The 21,135-nt window shown below is 42.1% G+C and overlaps 1 protein-coding gene across 5 annotated transcripts in view; it reads left to right on the plus strand.

Annotated features, from left to right (window-relative positions):
- The window catches only part of TPK1 (thiamin pyrophosphokinase 1), a 519,153-nt gene that overhangs the window by 232,422 nt on the left and 265,596 nt on the right, over window positions 1-21,135 (plus strand). For all 5 annotated transcript variants that reach the window (XM_075586749.1, XM_075586753.1, XM_075586752.1 and 2 more), the window contains one exon: window positions 7,344-7,439. In XM_075586749.1, the coding sequence (XP_075442864.1) occupies window positions 7,344-7,439 (96 nt within the window). The remainder of the gene's footprint in view (window positions 1-7,343; window positions 7,440-21,135) is intronic.

The raw sequence follows: 21,135 nt of genomic DNA on the forward strand, positions 1-21,135 counted from the left end.
TTCTACAGGGGCAATGACATTGTACAATATAGAGGACCCTTTTGGTATGACTATCCCCTTTTGGATCTCATCCCACCTCCTCACGAGCTCCTCTTGGCCTTCCTCAGCCGAGTACACCCCCACATCCCACCAATGGTCAGCCACCTCCCCCCGCATGAGGATAAATCTAGTGCGTTCCAACCAACCTGAATAGCCCTCATATAAGGGAGCTCACCACATGGTACTATGCTCCCGTAATTGGTTTCGCACCACCAGAGCAGTCTCATGCCCTTCTGAGTCCCCCCCAGATGAGACCCCAGATGTGACACTAGAATGGGTAGAGGCCCCATAACGCTTAGGCCTCCCTCTGACAATGTGTGTGTCAATGGTGGGATTCATTTTGGGTGGTTTTACATAAGGTACTACCTCCTTCCCCGATCCCTCATCCGAAGGAATACAGTCCCCCCAGTCGATAGCCGACACAGGCCGCTCCTTCTATGTGTCATATGACTCCCCAGACCACCCTTGGCTTGAACGTGACCCCACAGGTGACATGGCAGGGATAGGGGCAGGGGTATTGGCCTTGGCACTGGGCAAGGGGAATGGGGAAGTGTTCTTGTTCTTGGGTAGGTAAATTAACAATTTGGCGATGCCACGACCCATTGTAGCTTTGGGTGTAGCAGACTCATCAACCCTTTTTCCTCCGCGGCCTCGCATAGCCTGCCGGTATCTATCCATATCCTGCTGTGATAGACGGTTGCTTCTCAGCGCCACTGCCGGATGCTCCCGGTCGGTTCCGCTAGATATACCGGAAGTGACGTCATCATCCTCTCGCGAGGTAGCGCCATCTTGGGTGGGGTCGTCCCATCCCTGAACTTCCTCCTCTACCTCCACGTCAGACGCTGGATGTCCCGCGACGCTTCTCGGCTCCGCTTGGGCCTTGGTTGGGGCCTTCACTACGACCGCCTCCATTGGAGCCTGTGGGGTGTAAAGAGGTTCCTCACCACTCCGCTGGCTTGCAATGGTCTCCTCTTCCTCTGGTCCCGTCTCCGGATGTCCCTCCGCCGCACTGGGAGTCGCCACAGCCGTGGGACTCTTCCGCTGCTCCGGTCGCACCAGCGCTTGTTATCGAGGGATGTCGATTTGTAGCGGGCCCAAATCAAAGGTAAGCCGCTCTTCTTCCACAGCACTGCTGCAGTGGTCCGCCGGTAGGTGCATCACCACCGATGTACTGCTCCCATGATCGTCGTCCGATGAGGATGATGCCGATGAGGGTAAGGGTACCCCCGCAGGGGACCGACAGCGAGGTTCCTGGTTCCCGCTAAGGTCACAGGCCTCTACGCCCTCTTTCTCTGGCACCACCATCAGTAGCGATCCCCATTCTCCGGGATAACTCTTCTCCTTTTTAATTTTTGGCGGTTCTACAGCCGTCAGCATGGCTGTAGTTCCTCCCGCCTCTGCGTGCCCAGGTACGAATGGCTCCACGGCCCACAAGTAGTGGATTCCGCATTGAGGGCATCTCGCCGTCGTACTGGCTTATCCGCCCGGTAGTCTACACTGCATGCATAGACACCGGAGAACTTCTCGATCACCCATCTTCACTACTAGGAAGCCTCCTGGAAGTTGGTAGGGGTGAATATCAAAGTCCGCCATAGTACAGTCAGTAGTTGCGCTTGGTAAGGGAGACACACAACACATCAGTCTCTCTTGCTCGCCAGCTTTGCGCAACTGAAGGAGAGGAAGCTCACATCCAGCTCCTCCTTCACTCAGGTTAGCTTTCCATTGGTGGGTGCAGTGACCCCTCCCTCTGGTGGAGATTAGAGGAGGGTCACTCAACTACACGTCAGGACTCAGAATCGGCTCTGAGCCAGTCACAGTACAGGGGGGCACGGCCACGGCTTTCGCGACACTTCCCGGCCAAGTCCCTGCAGAATCTCTCTCTGCACACAGCCCACACGGTTTCCCAGGTTGGCGGGAACCGCCATTTTGGATCACTCTGCAGTCCACACAAACCGCAGCTTTGACTTGCGTAGTAATCACCGACTGGCAATCAGGTACGTCATCCGACATCTCACACATAATTGCAATGTCCTCACTGATCTCCTCCTCTGATGCTCCCAGAGAATTCAGGCTGGACAAAAAGGGTGTGGCCATAGCTTTCACGCCACTCCACAGCCTACTCATTATAGGCATCTCCGCACATGATTCCTCCGCTGTCCACACAGCACGTGCACTTCTCATTTCTGGCGCGAACCGCCATTTTGGGCTCTCCGCACCGCGCAGGACCACATCACATATAGCCGCCATTTTTATTTCTTTGCTGAATTAGCACATGGTGCTCCTCTGCTGGTCAGCCGCCATGCTGGTGCAATAAAGTAAGCCAGCGTGCACATCTACATGTATCTCAAGTGTATATGCCTCAGTTGTAATGCACTATATATATATATATATATATATATATATATATATATATATATATACATATATATATATACATATATATACATATATATATATATATATATGCAAGAGAGAAAGAGAGGACCCCGCATCCACAAGACATGTAAACACAGCTAAATACCAACACTGGAAAAATCCAAACTACAATGATGTGTCGGTGGTGCTATAAGGGCAGTATAATAGATTGAAAAAGAGAAAAAGGCCCTAAATAAAGCACTCTAGTATTTGTATCAGTACAAATCACATGAAGTTTATTAAATGTATTGTCACAGAACAAAAATGGTTAAAACAAAGCACAGAAATGTTTAAAATACAGCATGGATCCCCTGTTCATTACAAAGCTAAACAACTCCCTCAAAGAAGATGCCCAAAATACACTCAGATAGTATTCTGAAACACCTGACAAAATATACCTGGTGTGACACCCAACAGACTAAATAGTCACGGCTAGGGCTATGTGATCATCTGCAAAAGGTCTGATATGCCTACTAACCCCTGCAGTGTAGGGTTTGTCTAGGCGACAAAAAGTAGCAGGTAAGTGACAGCAGAGATACACAGATTAAAGCCTGCAAAGCACATATAAGCCTATAGCTAGAAAGAGTGATACATCACCTATGATCAGGTACAGTGTGGTCGGTACATTCAGGGGGGAACAAGGAGGGATGTTAGAGCATAGTAATATGACCCAGAGAGGGGACAAACCAGGGGATCCTGCCTGCTGGACCTGCTCCTACGCGTTTCGGCACACAGCCTTCTACTGGGAGTGGTTCACCCCCAGTGGGACCACTCCCAGTAGAAGGCTGTGTGCCGAAACGCGTAGGAGCAGGTCCAGCAGGCAGGATCCCCTGGTTTGTCCCCTCTCTGGGTCATATTACTATGCTCTAACATCCCTCCTTGTTCCCCCCTGAATGTACCGACCACACTGTACCTGATCATAGGTGATGTATCACTCTTTCTAGCTATAGGCTTATATGTGCTTTGCAGGCTTTAATCTGTGTATCTCTGCTGTCACTTACCTGCTACTTTTTGTCGCCTAGACAAACCCTACACTGCAGGGGTTAGTAGGCATATCAGACCTTTTGCAGATGATCACATAGCCCTAGCCGTGACTATTTAGTCTGTTGGGTGTCACACCAGGTATATATTTTGTCAGGTGTTTCAGAATACTATCTGAGTGTATTTTGGGCATCTTCTTTGAGGGAGTTGTTTAGCTTTGTAATGAACAGGGGATCCATGCTGTATTTTAAACATTTCTGTGCTTTGTTTTAACCATTTTTGTTCTGTGACAATACATTTAATAAACTTCATGTGATTTGTACTGATACAAATACTAGAGTGCTTTATTTAGGGCCTTTTTCTCTTTTTCAATATATATATATATATATATATATATATATATATATATATATAGTGAATAGATGAGAACAAGGCACTCCGTCAGGTAGATAAAGGTGGGTGCAAATCCTATATAAAACAAATAAGCAATACGATACCGTTTGAGCGAATATCAGAGGCAGCACTCCACAAAGTTGTCAAAAAAGTTTTGTATTTAGTGAGACATAGTAACCAACGTTTCGGTCCTCCACACGGGACCTTTCTGTTTGTTCATCACCTTGAGAAAGGTCCCGTGTGGAGGACCGAAACGTTGGTTACTATGTCTCACTAAATACAAAACTTTTTTGACTACTTTGTGGAGTGCTGCCTCTGATATTCGCTCAAACGGTATCGTATTGCTTATATATATATATATATATATATATATATATATATATATATATATATATATATATATATATATTGAATCATAAGGTATACTTAGTTTTTCACACATGGCTTCTCCATTTTGGCTTTATTTTTGTTAAATCATGACACGGTGTAATATGTCATGTGTTGTTGTTCATCTGAGGTTGTATTTACCTAATTTTAAGACCTGCTAAGGAACAGGTGGTTGTTATTATGTCCTGATATGTAAAACCATAGAATTCAAAGAGGGTGTACTTTCTTTTTCACACACACACACACATGTGTGTGTGTGTGTGTGTGTGTGTGTGTGTGTGTGTGTGTGTGTGTGTGTGTGTGTGTGTGTGTATGTGTGTGTGTGTGTGTGTGTGTGACGGTGCTTGCCCGGGCCAATCTCATATTGCCCCCCCTATGTGGACACTGGCCCGAGTTACATGAAGTGTAGTGTGGTGCACCTGCTGGTTTACAGAATCCCTGAGTCTCCCGCGATGGTATGGGGAATGGCATCAGGACTGGCTTATGAGGTAATGCTGAGTTTTACTCACTCATGGTACAGCACCTCCATCTCTTCCAGACCCCCAGCGTAGTAGGGAGGAGTCTCTGAAAGAGAACCTTCCCAAGTGACTCCACAATCAGGACCGAAGCGATCTCTTTCTTTGGCATATATATATATAGGGACATTTGATAGTACATGCATTTTATTTTTATATATCATGATTTGTCTGCCCTAATTAATACAATACAGCACATGGAAACTACGGGGCACTGTATATAAACCTCTAGATGGCACTGCATTCATCTTTTCATGCAACTGTTCATTATTTTCAACCACATACTGTACTGTATGTAGGCTGAAAAAATCACACAGCAAAACTACAGTAAATAAATAACTTTTGTTTAAACTATAATTGGTGTTGTAATTGCAATCTCAATTCAAAGAGAGCTATTAATGAGCAACATTGTCAGCCATGACGGTCCATGGGCACATCAGATGCATCTATTTTCCCACTGTGCTGGTAATTTGAGACCATTAAACACTAATTTAATTCCAGTATCTTGTAATGAGAATTTGTCCCTTTTAAGAAATCACATAAAAAATCTACTTTAAATTGTACATGTAGAGATAGAGGCCTTATTAAATCTTTATTACATGACTTTTGTGAGACCATTACATAGTAAATACTATATTTGCATAGTATAACAGTTGCGTAAATCACACATTATTTTTGTTATACAAATACTGGCTGTGATTCTCCATTCTGGCTTTTTAATTATTGCACTGTTTACAACAGATTTTCCTAACTCTCTAGTCCCTTGGAACCCCCAACAGGTAAAATTTTAAGGATATCCCCACTTTGCACAATTGGCTTAATCATCTCGTAGCTTTCATTTTAATAATACAGTATTCTAGCAGGTGGTCTCCGGAGCTGAACTGCATTGATTTCAGGTCCGGGGACCCCCCTGCTTTCCGTGTAAAGAATTACTGCCCCAGCTATTAAAGTGTTGCTTTTTTACTTCTCAACTAACTATTCAAAGCATAAACATGTTTACATGTAAATTGTAGATGTTTTTTTGTTTTGTTTTACTCTCTTTTCATTGAGAGAATTTCAAAATGTTGGGTACAGAGGGGGTTAAGGGGAACACCTCAACGATAAGAAACAAATAAACATAAATAAAATACAAATAATAGATCACTAGTTTGGTCTAAAACTGGAGCAAATCCTTCCAATTTTTCAGCACAATACTGTATACTGCTTGTTATTTAACTACCAAGAAAAGTGTGTTATACTTTTTAGGGAGTAACAGAATTCAGGATTAGCCCAATGAGACCAGGCATTGGGTCAATTGTGAAACCAGATGGGTTAAGATTAACAGTTAAATTAGTGAGGTGTGATTTTTAGGTGTAGTGGAAGAGAAAATAAGGTTTCTAGATTTTATCAAACTCACAGAGGTCTTATCTCAAACCCACCATCAACTGTTCAATAGGATTTAAATACCATAGTTTATTTCTAGTTTGTAGCATACAGCAAAGGATGAGAAGTGAATCTCTTGATGGTGCTTCTAAATCCAGGATTGTGCAACTCTTTGATAAAGCGCTATCAAAGCGCGAAACGCGTTAGAGGACCCTTTTAATGTAGCTGTTGCTACCATGCATTTGGATTAAAGCATTTTTATTTTTCACGGATCTGCCTCCAGCCCTATTTCTTTGCAGTGCTCCACCATCTTTCTACACATACTCTAGTTTGTAGCATAGTTAGAAGGATTCCTGAATGCCAATGAGATGTTAAGAGGCATCTAGCTGTCATGATTACATGACCTGTTAGATTGTGTCTCAATGCAGTTAAACTTTTGATGAGTAAACAATGGGATGGCTTTGTGTGGAGAGGGAGTGGGATGGCTTTGTGTGGAGAGGGAGTGGGATGGCTGTGTGTGGGGACGAAGTGGGATGGCTGTGTGTGTTGGGGGGTAGCGTGGTGGGATGGCTGTGTGTGGAGAGGGAGTGGGATGGCTGCGTGTGGATGTATGCTATGATTTCTTTGTGTGGGGATGTGAGGGAGACTTGAGCTTTTTTTCCCCATTGTAAACACACATGGTTTTCGCGTTATGATTAAGGAGGGTGGTGAGGGTGCTGTGTCAGAAGGGGTGATAAATGTGGAGTATGTGTGTGTGTTAAAGGGTGAGAAGGATGTGCGAACGTGGAGTGTATAAGATGAGAGTGGGTGAGTGTGTTGGACATGTGCTTGTGAGATGGAGTAAGTGTGTATGTGTGTAAGCGAGGAGGGCATGAGTACGGTCAGAAGGGGAAGGAGTTCCCCGAGATTTTAGAAAACAGTTTTCAAAAAAAGGTTGAGAACCGCTGTTGTAAGATCTATGAGGCACATATGTGAAAAAATTCTGTCTACAACATTAAATAAAATGTGCTATTTAAGATAATATTATTATTTATCCAAGTGGTGCTCAACTCTAGTCCTCAAGACCTCCCAACAGCTCAGGTTTTCAGGATATCCCTGCTTCAGCACAGGTGGCTCAATCAATGGCTCAGTCGAATTATTGGTTAGTCTCATTCGCTTGTTCATTCTGTCAACAGAACGATGTCAAATGCTATTGTATGTTGCTCAGAATATTTTAAACTGAATAATTTTTACTTCTCATTCTGTACCTAGGGATGTGAGCTTATAGAAACACCAGATCAAGATTTGACTGACTTCACAAAGTGCCTTTCGATTCTTGAGAAAGAAATAGAACAAAAAGACCTTCAGGTAAAATAACCGCATCCCTTTTACAACGTGCATTCTTCCTTTACAAAAGTCCCATGGTTTACAGTAATTATCACAGAAGGCACAGTAAGTATAATGTTGCAAACTGGAACATTGCTTCAAAAACTCGTGCAAGTTGCATCATTTTAACTTAAAATTAGATCTGTTAACTTTTGGCTTGTAACTGCTGTGGTTTTCTTTCCTCTTCGTGTCAAATAAATCCTCCAGATATGTGGTGATCTTAACTTCTGCTCCTAAGTGATCTTTGCCAAATGTTAGAAACAAGATTAGCTAGCATCGTACCTGTACATACTCACAAATTAACACAGATTAAGATTTTTGCACCATCTTGAAACGTGCTTTATCCCCCATATTTGCTCTGATTTTAATATACACAGTCACAGTCCTAGGGACATTACATGCAAGACTGCTATCCCCACCGAGAATAACCCAGCAGCACTCATTTATAGACTATGAACCAACTACTGCATAAGATGAAAAGTATTGGAGGGCAGAAGGATGGAGTGAGATACATTGCCACACTTGCATACACACATACACACATACACACACACACATATATATATATATATATATATATATATATATATACAGATATATATACACACACACATATATATATATATATATATATATATAAACATAAATATATATATATATATATATATATATACATACACACATACACAAAATAAATATATATATATTTTGTGTATGTGTGTATGCATATATATGCATATATATATATATATATATATATATATATATATATATATATGCAAATACAACTGTATGCTCATCTGCATGTCTTAGGCAGGTCTGCAACCCCGGCTTTCCCCATCATCACCCAGCATACAGCACTTCCACTGCAGCAAGGGATTCTGGGAAATGACATGCAAATGAGCACACAGTGTCACTTTTTGCCTCAAAAACCATTTTTAACATGGTTCCCTATAGGCTTAAGCTTGCTGCATGGTCACAGCTTTGAGCAAAGCCAGGGTTAAGGTGCATACCCAGAAAACCACCCACAGACAGCTGTTTCGACCTTGATGGGTCTCATCGTATGTGTATGTGTATATATATATGTATATATCCCAGTGCAGCTTAGTCATAAATAAACAGACTTGAAGCAGGGGAACAGGCACTTGAAGCAGGAGCCCCAGCAGGACAGTCAGAGAGGACAGAGTGAGAGTGAGAGTGTGACTCGGTGAGCAGCTTGGCATCGCAATGGAGGACAGGAGTTGGACAGGAACAGGTGAGGGACCTGTAGCTGGCTGCAGTGGAGACAAAGAAAGTCAAGGAGGATTTTACTTACGAATTGGGGGTACTTGGGAGCGCTCGTGTGCATGCGCACGCAGCACGCTCCATCACAGCCATCCAATCCTCTGCCGCCCGGCTCTTGTCATTGACGTGGACGCGCCACTGCTCACTGCCGTCCAGACCACCCGCCCACCCGGAGATTTCAGGGACAAACCCGTAGCCCGGAGAAAACCCGAAGTCTCCGGGTGAAACCCGGAGAGGTGGAAACCCCGCCTTGCCTTGACGTGGTTGTAGGTTTAAAATACTTTGGTCAAAGAATTTAACTAAATGACCCTTGCTTATAAGAAGATGAACAGATAAATATTTAACTATATAATTTGTCAAATTGGATGTACAGTACTTGTAGCTTTTTTTTGTTTTATGCACCTATTCTCCCTTTAAAATACAGCTTCCACAATCATCGCAGTGTTTTTCATTTGCGTTTTCAAGTCGCATTTGAAATATATTTTTTCAGTCCTTGTATTTTTTTTTCTTATAATTTTTTTTCCCCGAATGCGCATTCTTTCTTTACCCGCATTCTTTTTATCCTGCATATTCATTATATTATAATATTTGTATTTCCCACAGTCACTTTATGGCATACATTAATATACTGTAAAAGCTACTATGAGAATTGTATGATCGTTTTAGTGCAAAGAAAATATATATCAAGTGGTGGCGCTCTATTTCTAATTAAAACATATGTTAACACCATATTAACAATTTATAACCAAAGTAAAAATAAATGTGGTGACACAAACAAACTTTTGATGCAGCTGTAACCCAAGGTAGGATTGCTCTCTCAATCCCAGGTAAGTGAAGAGGTGATGGTCGATGGGAAGCGCAAAACATGTGGAAATAAAAAATATATAATAGTGTAATTCAATTAATTACAGGTGAAATATGTCTTCATTCGGTCTGTGGCTATTACACGTAATGGTATCCTTAGGTGTTGCCCCATCGGTTTTAAAGACAAGTTTTCCAGCTTCAGCAGTGATGTAAGTATAGGTTCCTTAAATAGTTAAGCACAGACAACCAAACATAGTGCAGACTGTTTAAGAACTGTATTAGAATAGTAGGTGGATGATAATACACTCACATGATTTTAGTAGTTAGTTAGGCATTTAGATACACAATTGAATCTCGCCTCCGGTTTTGCGGTCTGCTTCTTCCCTGCTTGGCGTGCGTCTCACGGTTGCGTTTCAGCAGATCCGGATGTGACGTCAGGGGGTTTGGGCAGTTCCGGTCGGCGAGTCAGCTGTGAATCCTCTCTCAACGTCACGCTACACGTTTCACCTTACTCGGTTTCATCAGGAGTGCCGATGCTACTAATCTTTGGTGGTTATATACCTTAAGTTATTCATTGATTGGTTCAAAACTAGGTATATCGCTATATATACTCTAAGTAACTATATTGTAAGCGTATTTAATACATAGTTTGTTAATACCTGCTTACATAAGGATTTATTAGTGATTTTATGATATAAAAACATATATTCTCCACATCAGACATGTGGAGTATAGTGGATGCTAAGTGCATTGAACACATTACCTCCATATCTAAACATATATGGAGTTCAAAAGATAGTGTACAGTATTTTATACAGAGAAATAATAAAACAATATTGTTAAAAAATGTTAGATTTAAAAAGATACATAAACTAATCTAGCTATAAAAAGAACAAAGGTAGAATTTTAACATATTCATGCCAAATACATATTTACTATTATTTAAATAGTTTAGAATAACCATCTTTAATGTAGTATTTGAAGATCTGTTTAGAGATCTATAGGGAGACAGAAAAGTTGCATGAGTTATATATATATATTACAAAAGGGTTTAATGTCAAACTCTATATTGAGACCTAGAGGGGAGATGGTTTGCAGTTCGTATATCCAATACGATTCTCTCTTAATTAGAGCAGAATTTCTGTTTCCCCCTCTCCAGTGTGGCATTATTTGCTCAATAGCCTTGAAAGTGAGTCCTTGGGGCTTTGAATCATGGAATAATAAAAAGTGGTTTGAGACACTGTGTGTGACTAATTTCCTTCTTATATTTCCAATGTGCTCTAATATTCGAATTTTCAAGGGGCGTATAGTTTTACCCACATATTGATACCCACAACTGCATTCCAAAACATACACCACAAACTTTGATCTACAGTTAAGTTGTTGTTTGATCTGGTATCTTTTGTGGGTGGTATTAGAGACAAAGTTATCTACTGTAATAGAACCAAATTTACAAGCTATACAATTTTTACAATTAAAGAAGCCCTTTGGAAGATCTAGCCAGTTTATGTATCTTTTTAAATCTAAATTTTTTTAACAGTATTGTTTTATTATTCCTCTGTATAAAATACTGTACACTATCTTTTGAACTCCATATATGTTTAGATATGGAGGTAATGTGTTCAATGCACTTAGCATCCACTATACTCCACATGTCTGATGTGGAGAATATATGTTTTTATATCATAAAATCACTAATAAATCCTTATGTAAGCAGGTATTAACAAACTATGTATTAAATACGCTTACAATATAGTTACTTAGAGTATATATAGCGATATACCTAGTTTTGAACCAATCAATGAATAACTTAAGGTATATAACCACCAAAGATTAGTAGCATCGGCACTCCTGATGAAACCGAGTAAGGTGAAACGCGTAGAGTGACGTTGAGAGAGGATTCACAGCTGACTCGCCGACCGGAACTGCCCAAACCCCCTGACGTCACATCCGGATCTGCTGAAACGCAACCGTGAGACGCACGCCGAGCAGGGGATAAGCAGGGAAGAAGCAGACAGCAAAACCGGAGGCGAGATCCAATTGTATATCTAAATGCCTAACTAACTACTAAAATCATGTGAGTGTATTATCATCCACCTACTATTCTAATACAGTTCTTAAACAGTCTGCACTATGTTTGGTTGTCTGTGCTTAACTATTTAAGGAACCTATACTTACATCACTGCTGAAGCTGGAAAACTTGTCTTTAAAACCGAAGGGGTAACACCTAAAGATACCATTACGTGTACAGATCCACTCTCACTTTTGTGAGTATAATAGCCACAGACCGAATGAAGACATATTTCACCTGTAATTAATTGAATTACACTATTATATATTTTTTATTTCCACATGATCGTTTTAGTGACTGTTCTTCATCTTTTATACTGTGTCTATGCCCCAACATGTTCTTTGAAGGCTGTGTACGCATGCAAAAATTCGTATGTTTACCTTGATACATAGACACTATGCATTTTTTTTCTTTCTCGTTCGTTATCTTGTGCATTGCATACATTTTTCTGTATGGTCTAATTTATTTCTTATTTATACATTTGAATGATTCAAGGATATATAATTATGTGCACTATCCATTATCTACCAGTACATTCTGATACCGTGGGGGATTTTGTTGGCTTTTAAATGTCTTTACGTATGAGAAACATTTAATTCAAACTACTGAACGTTAAAGGTACAGTTACTCTTACTTGTGTTGAAGTATGTCCCATCAAATATATTAAAAACTGTCTCTTCATTGTACTAGATGAAATTCAGCACTAATTGAATAGTGCTGAAACCACTACAGAAAGAGTAATGTATTTTCTGTCTCATACTCAAAATCACTACTTCAATTATGTTTTCCTCAGCTCGTTACTCATTACTGTTGGTTTTGTACAGTACAATGTTTATTTGAACACGTTTAGCATGGATGGAACAGTGACTGAGATAACTGTGGCGATTAATTAGTTATAAAAATATAAATAGTTAAGGAAAATGAATTGCATGTAGTTTTGCTAATTTAATATAGGAGTGGCAAAGTGTACTTCTCAGTTGCATTTTTAAAATCTAGTTTTATTTGCTGTATTTTTAAGTATGTATTTTATTGTTAAAATAAAGTAAACTAAGAGGTTATGAATACAATAGATTTCCATACAATTTCAATGTGAGCATATATCAAGCCAATGTTTACTTCTGACATATCCTAATCCCAACTAAGCTTTTCAAAGATGCCATTGCTTAATATGCAGATATGTATCAGGGGAACAACTAGAGGAGATAGTCCCTATATGATAAATTGTCATTCTTTCAGTTATCACCTTAGCCATAAGACTATTAATGCTACAGATGCTTTAATTAATGAGCTTTTTCAAGACTTGCAAAGAATGCATAGACCATTAAATCAGATGACACCTTCTGCTATAATCTCTTGACTGATTCCCTTGCCAGTTTTAAAATGAGAATATATCTTCTTCTAGTAGACCTCATAAATCTAAACAGACTGGTCATCATTTGCTCACACACAATAGCTACAGTACATTATACCCCTGAAAAGCACCTTTTGCTTGTGAAAGCCTAAAACATACTGTATGGCATTGCAAAGTATATTTGCCTGATCGTTAGATCATGTGTAATATTTTGTCTAGGTTACAAACCTTATAAGGTGTATCCCACCTATCTATCTGTTTGAATTGCTATTAATTATTGTATCTAGAATTAGGCACTTTAATTCATACGAAGACCCCACAGGATTGTTTAGAAAGGACATGGTTAATTTACATAAATACAGATGCCAAACAAAAAGGAAACACATCAATTATTATTATTATTTAGGAGTTTTTAATAAAACAGGAGAGCATAGTTATGAATGTAGCTCTTATTTGAAGGGCATGGATTTAAAACACGGCAAAATTCACCATAGATCTCTAAACCACGTGGTGGTAGTACTCACCTTAGGCTAAGGTCCCACTGCACGTGCCCGCGCGCCCGCCTTGCTTCCTGGCTGCTCGTGCACGGCACATCACCGCGATCTGCGGTCTGTAGGGAGTTTTAGGCGCGGGGTGTGGCCAAAACAGGCTGGGTGGGCGCTGCCATGACGGGGGCGGGGTAATGTGTGAGATTGCTGTAGGTAAATACAAAAAGACACACAAACGAGCTGCCTTTGTGGGCCTACCAGACCCGAATAGGGGCTGAAAATCAATACATCCCCAGCCCCCCAGCGGCCAGATACCTGATGGAGGAGCAGCACTTCATTAAAAGAAAGGATAAAGGAGGCGGAGGCAGAGGCCACGCTCGCCGCAGGCTGCAGCGGGGACCTAGCCTTACTCTGTTATGTTTCACTAGAAAGGCAAATACATTAGTGATGTCATTGAAACTGTCCTTTTATGTACATCTGAGAAGTGTTAATAGTGCATATCATTTCCCTTGTTAACAAGTTGTACCTACTGTACATCAGAGAAGCAGCCCGATGATAGGTATAGTGGTGCACTTTTTTCACTTTATCTGAAGTTTAGTTATATTTATCCCTTAAACATTTATTTTATTATTTTTCTACGTCGGCAAATATTTAGCTGATGCCATTAAAATAGATAATTTTGCCTAATCTCCCCCTTTACATTTTGTGTTTCAAAATCTGAGAGTAATTAGTTATGAACAACTGGTTTCATAGCTCAATAGTAACGTGGCTATTAGTCTCAGAATACAAAGCTAAGCACTCTACTCTTTTGTATAATCAATATTTGTATATGGAAGAGTCCTGAGAAGTATTCCTCACAATTTAAATGGTATCTGACATGGCAGCAGTATTTAATAGATTGAACTACTGTACAAATTATCTTGCATTATTTTAGTCATTGGGGGGGGGGGGGTTCAAGAGCTTTTTTACAATGGTCTGAATCTTATCCTTCTGGAAGAACGTCATCAATGAAATTATGAAAATGTTCTTCGCAAATAGTTTGGTGCTTTCATAATAGCTTTGCACCATATGGACCTTTAGAAAAAATGTAGAAAAAAACATTGGTTCCCCTGAAAAAATTAAGTGTATACATTATTTTTATATATTTGTACTTGTCCACGCGTTCTGTAAAAGATGTCAAGATACATTTAACCTACTGTATTAAACACCCCACTGCCCTTAGTTCTCTTTCCTCCTGTGAGGGATTGCCCCTTAAGTGGTTCTACCTCAGGGGTCTGTTTTTCTACCTTCCCTAGTCTTGTTCGATTTTAATTGGTTTGGTGCTATTATAATAAATTGTGTTGTAACAATACAAAGCTTGTTTACCTTTAACTGATATTAGTTTGTTAATAATTTCACTTCCGAGAAGGTCAAGTTAATTAGTAATGTCCCTGTCTTTGAATCACTGATTTTTTATTTTTTTTTGCATGATTTTTTGTGGGAGGGGCGGAGGTACAAAAATGTGTCAATATTGTATCTCAGTGTGCTTTCTAGATATAAAAAAGTTAATATATATATATATATATATATATATATATATATATATATATATATATATATATATATACTGTATACTATATACAGCTGTATATATGTATATACAGCTCAACCCCATTATAATACTGTGCTTGGGGTCCAAAGAATCACATCGCGTTATAAGCGGATCGCGTTAGAAATAATGTACAAATGTATGCATTGTACAATAAAGTATTTAAGATACCAATTATCGTGTTGTAAAGTATTCCTATATACGAACATTGGGAGCCACGCTTGTATCGCGTTATAAGCGGATTCGCGTTGTAACGGATCGCGTTATAACGGAGTTGAGCTGTATATATATGTGACGGTTCAGGGGATTCCTTCCCCTTTTTTCACTCCCTCTGTCTCTTCCCTGGCCAACCTCCCTGCGCTTACACTACCGACACACTTTATCCTAGCAGGGCTAGTTCCGCAAGCCGGGGGATGCCCCGGCTTGCTAGCCCCACTCCCTCGGCGTGCGCGCGGTCACGCGTCATCGGGTGTCAGCGCCCCCTGCACGCATGTCCAGGGCTCCCCGAGGGAGCCCTGGTGTCCCGCGATCGCGGGACGGCGGCAGGGGGTTCCGGGGGACCCGGCGGACCCGGCAGCGGTAGGGAGAGCGCCCCGATCGGAGGGCGCTCTTCCGCTGCTTTGGTGCGCGCCCGGCACCCTCCGGCGCGCGCCAGGTTACTGCTGCGGCCGAGAACGGGCAAATGCTCGAATAAACTCGGCCGCAGCAGTACCCACTCCTGCCCCGCTCCGGCTACCTCTGATGCTGTCCCTTTGCCTCAACGCACGCCCCACAAGTCTCGCGCACCCGCGCGGTCCCCGAGCCTCTGCGGCAACGCTCCCCGCTCCCAGACCTCCTCAGTGCCCTCTGCCATTCTCTCACCTCCGGTGGCGGTCCCCTCCATTCCTCTGTTTCCCTCTGCTGGTATGCCCGCGGCGCTCCGCGCGTCTCGTGACGCAGCCTGTGCGCGTGCACTCTCAGCTTACAGAGGGCGCGCGCACACGCTCCTCTTCTAAGGCCTGTCCATCTCTTGACTCCTCCTCCCATACCCTGCAAGCTATCTCTCTGTCTGACCCCTCTGTCTCCTCATTCTCTCCTCCTGACCTATCCCTGTTTTCTCCCACTTCCCTCTCTGCTCCTCCTCTCTCTCCCATTGGTGTTCCCTCCTTTATAATCCCTGTCTGCCCTCTCTATCATCGCTCTGCATAGTTCCTGTTATCCCTGTGTGTGCAGTCCTATGCTTTGCTCTCTCTGTGTTCCTGCCTGGACCTGCTCCTGTGTATCTTTGGGTTTCCCTGGCTTTAACCCCTGCTCGTCCTGGACTACCCTACTCTCTGTACCCCTTGAACCTTGCTACGAACTCTAGCTTGCTGACCTCTGGAACCCTTGGACTTGGCTTACGAACTTTGACTACTCTGCTTTCTGTAACCCCTGGACTTTGGCGCACGGACACGACCATTCTTACATTTACCATCAAGGACGTTGCAAGTATAATATACTATTTTTCTACAGGCCCAGCAACGCCATACCACACTCCGGGCTTGCCCCCACTGCTGTGGGTGTGTGGTAATACCGTTCCCACCTCAGTAATGGGGTCTTGCCAGGTCTGCGGGCATACAGGCGTGACAATATATATATTTTTTTTTAATCAAAGGTGCATATATATTAAAGCAAAAATGGGCCAATTTTAGGGCAAAAATATTACTCCAGGTGTATCAAAGATAAAATCAATAGGATTTTAGATGAGATTTGTTTTCTTTAATACACCTGGTGCAGTTTTTTGCTCCACAACTGCACCACTTTTGTTTCAAATAAAAAGTGACCAAAATGTGATAATTTTTTTTATTTTTTATTATCCTTCAGATGAAAAAAAGTCCATACCCCAAACAATTGAGTTTTGGCAAAACCAAAATATGAGCATTTTTTAGAACCAAAAAGGGCACATTCCTCACATTTTCATCTTTTTCACAGGGAGGTGCATCTCAATGAACATAAACATTGTATTTAATACATTTCTCCTAGAAACAAGTGCCACCAATCTGTCAAGACACAATTACAGTGTAATGAATAACCTCTACAAAGAATGGGATCAGCTCTCACTCAGACAGTTATGCACTTTCATGTGTGTTAACAATTACCTCTATCACAATTGTAATTTGCTGCTCACATGCATTCACAGGCACAGGGAACTGCAGAAGGTATAGAATAGAAGTAGCAATGGGCTTTAGCCTTATCCCCACAACTAAGGATAGTTTTTGAGACTCCAGGTGATCTCCTTAATCAAAGTACAAACGTAGTTAATGTTATTGCCCCCGGTTTTGTGTGATAAGGCATTAAATCGCAAAATTTTGTGTCTCCGTTGCATTACAACTTGCACCAGTGGAAACCTGTTATTGTATGATAACGGATGCAGTAACGTTAGCAACATCTGTATACTGTATGAAAACCAAAGACCCATATCCACAAGACTTGTTCATTTGAAATGATTAAAAAGTAACAACAATGTGTCAATGTTGTATCTCAGTGCGCTTTCTAGATATAAAACCCTGTGTGATTTCAACTTTAATAAAACAAACATGCAATGTTGATTTAACATTTTAAGTTCATTTTAGTCTGACAATTCAAACCAGTACAGCAGCCATTTCTCTGCAATGTCCCTTCAGAAAACACAGCCATTATTCCTTCTGTGTTAATTCTGACTTCATTTAGCCATGATTCATTAGTCATGTATTGACATTTAAAATGATTTAGCACTGGGAATCCCAACAGGATATTTTATACAAGCTGTCAAGAAGAAGACACACTCTTTGTTTTTTCCATCACTGTTATTTGCAAGTAAGGGATATAAAACTTCAGAGTTGTATTCTCCGGTCGCTCGTTGTACTTTTCTCCACTCACTGGGGTTATATTTTACAGTCTTATTAAAATGTACTTCTCTATTATTGCTTTTGTCAGGTCATTTGTTTTTACTTAGATCTGATCCATTTTTTTCCCTCTCGAGCCTGTAAGGGGCCCCTTTTCTTTATATTAGAGCATCAAACTGTTAGACCACAGAAATTCATTGTTCTGAGCAGGCCATGAAGCTTTTTAATCTCCCTTTTAAATTCCTCATAGTTTTCTTCCTCTTCACGCCAGCAGTAGAACAACTTGTTTTATGGCTGTCACCGACGGACAGACATTTAATGCAGCTTTACTTCAACATCTAATACTTTGCGGGAAAAAAATATTTTTTTTACGTTGTCATATAAAATTTTGCAGACATCCACTTTTTTATGTATTAATACTTTGACAATCTCTTCCTAGGAGCCAGGTCCTTTCTTCTTGTTTCTGTTTCTGCTGAGTCAATATCCAGTCTTTTTTCAATTTTAAACATCTATAGACTCACTTTCTAAGATGCTGTTTAATCTCCAATGCTACCTCGGTTCCGAGGGACATATTACCAGTAGGGGGAACAAGCTGGGATGTCCCAGAAGAAAATCCAGAAACCGGGGACCCCAGATCAATCCCGCTACAGCCACGGGCAGCCAGCGGCAGCAGACAGAATGAAAATCAAAGAGGGTGCTGTCGAGCTGAGCGCACGGGAGCGCGTTGTAGAGGAAGAGGGGGATTGGCCTGGTATTAAAGGGGTTGCACCCCATATGGCCACCCCCTGACCTCACCAGGGAGTCAAGGGGTTAACTGGACTGCGGTCCAGGAATGTGGTTTTACCTTGCTGCAACATCCAAATGTGCATTCTCCTGTAATAATTTATTGTCACCATTCCAGTGTCTGTACCAACACACACACTGGGATCCGTTCGGGAGGAGAAGGGTTAATAGTTAGGAAGTGATTATAGCCCCGTGTTTAATGTTCCCGCCTTTTCAGGCTCCATTTTGCAGTTTCCCATAGGTCGCCATTGCAGCTCCATTCAATCCTCTGGTGAATCCGGTGGTTTGGGCCCGTTTCCATAGAAGACCAGCAGGTGGCGCCCGAGGGGAGGAGCGGCGGTTCCCCATTGTAAGTCAATGGAGCCATTCATTTCAATGGGGATTCCTCGAAGCCGACCTCCAGGAACGGTTGGCAGCCATCCAAACCGCAGACCGCAGAAGCAGATACAATATCTGAAAAAGAGCTTTTATCACACTAGTTCAAGGTCAAACACAATTGGCGTGGGAAACTTAGGTTCTAGGGCACCCAGGAATAAAATTATTTTTGCCCCTAGATACTAGGAAACCCCACACTCGACCACCACCGGGTCCAAGGGTTAAGGACCCCTCGCCAAGAGGGTCGCGCCATTGACTCCAATAGCGAAGGGAAGAGCAGCGCGAGATAACGGCTCAGTCCGAAAGGGTAAAATGTGTAAGCCCATATTTCCGGTTCTGGGAGGACCAGAGGGCTGGGATTTGGGTCGCATGTAGTCACTGTTCCGGCATGACTGCATGGCCATTTCCAGCCCTCTCCGACCAACCAGACGAAGTATGGGCAAATGTAAAGAATTGTGGTTTCCCTATATACTTCAATGGCGGAGTTGCCCCATTGAAAGACTATAGGGGCGGAGTCCATTGACTTCAATGGCGGAGTTGCTCCATTGAAAGCCCAGAGCGGCGGAGCCTGTTGATTTCATCGGGAGAGTGAAAAGCAGAGATTTATTTTTAGAGCGGAGAATCCTGCATTAAAGTAATAAGGGTTTTAAACTGTATTTGTGTATCTCCGGCCCATATGGTCACAGCGAGCTGAAACTTGGCCACCATGGAGAGTCACCTCCAGCATGAGGGACTGGCAAGTTTCAGCCCGCTCGGCCCAACCAAATGGATTATTTTAATATGTCTTGATATTAAAAACTATATTGTATTTCGAAGCGGGGATAAAAGCCCGCGAAGGTTTCTGAATCTGGTTAATGTAAATGCTCAGGGGGGTGACCCATTGTCTACAACAGACCTCCTGATCAAAGGCTCAGCCACTTTGGCTGTATACATTAGGGCGGAGAAACGCAGGGCTTGAGTGGTCTGTAAGTGCTATAATTCACACCTACAGACAAAGGGTTTCCTGACCAGATCCGGGTCTGGTAGACATGTAGGCGCCCTGACTTTTGTGTGGGGCTAAAGAAATGAGACCCCCAGGGCCAGAAGTACGCATGTGCCAACTAGATGGGGGGCTTGGTTTATGAATGTTCCCATGTTAGAGATTGGGTGCAGTAATTGTTCTCCAATGACCTGCACTCAATGATAACGGAAGCCCTCCAGCAATATCTTAAGAGACTGTATGTAAATTGACCCCCAGCTACAAGATGGCGATCTTTTGATGGATAGAGGTCATAGAGCCTTGAGACTGAGATTTGATGACCCCAAAAGACGCAGAGATGTGGTCCTAAGACTCCACCAATATGCAACCAAGGAAAGGATTATAAAAGGTTGCAGAAACAGAGGTTCAATTGAACACCGATGACGATCGATCGGCTGAGGGTGCGGTTGCCCGGAGATAAAAGATTTAGTTAGGGCCGACTGTGTATTTGAGGGACTCTTATCGAGTCACCCAAATGCGGTTCTCTAGAACCTTGGAAGACTTCATTGGAGTCCACGGCTGTTTTCTCTAATCGGCAGTCCATCTACCTACGACGACTGTGAGAAGCCTTCGCCAGATCTATAGTTATGTTTGCTTCCCCTCTGCTTTTTCTCCCCATGTTTTCCCCCTTTTTATTCCTTACACCCTTTGTAGGGACCGTTTCATCAGCGATTTGGAGACTACCGTCTATATACTGGATGCTGGTCTGCTGATCAGTGGATTAAAAATGGTGACCGTGCTGTTTATGGGCCCTGGCAATGGCTCGGATGAAGATGCGATCAGGGGACTCGGAATAGAGGAAGGCGGGGAGTGTGGGGTTGATAGAAGCCCTGTATGCCCGACGACAAGTCGCCCCCAGTAAGGCCATATGCCCGCCAGTCCGGGTAGGGTCTGGATGCAAAACTGGGATGAGTGGCTGGTTACACTCATCTTCCTCTACAGTTTAATTTTTCTTTTGGTGTTTTTTTCTGTTGTTATCCAAGTTCCCGGATGGGGAAAGTTCCCTTATTTTTCTTTCTACCCCCACCTGTTCACCACAACCATAAATGTTTTCTGTTCACAACTTTCACATG

The sequence above is a fragment of the Ascaphus truei genome, chromosome 2, assembly GCF_040206685.1.
Source record: "Ascaphus truei isolate aAscTru1 chromosome 2, aAscTru1.hap1, whole genome shotgun sequence".
NCBI lineage: Eukaryota > Metazoa > Chordata > Amphibia > Anura > Ascaphidae > Ascaphus > Ascaphus truei.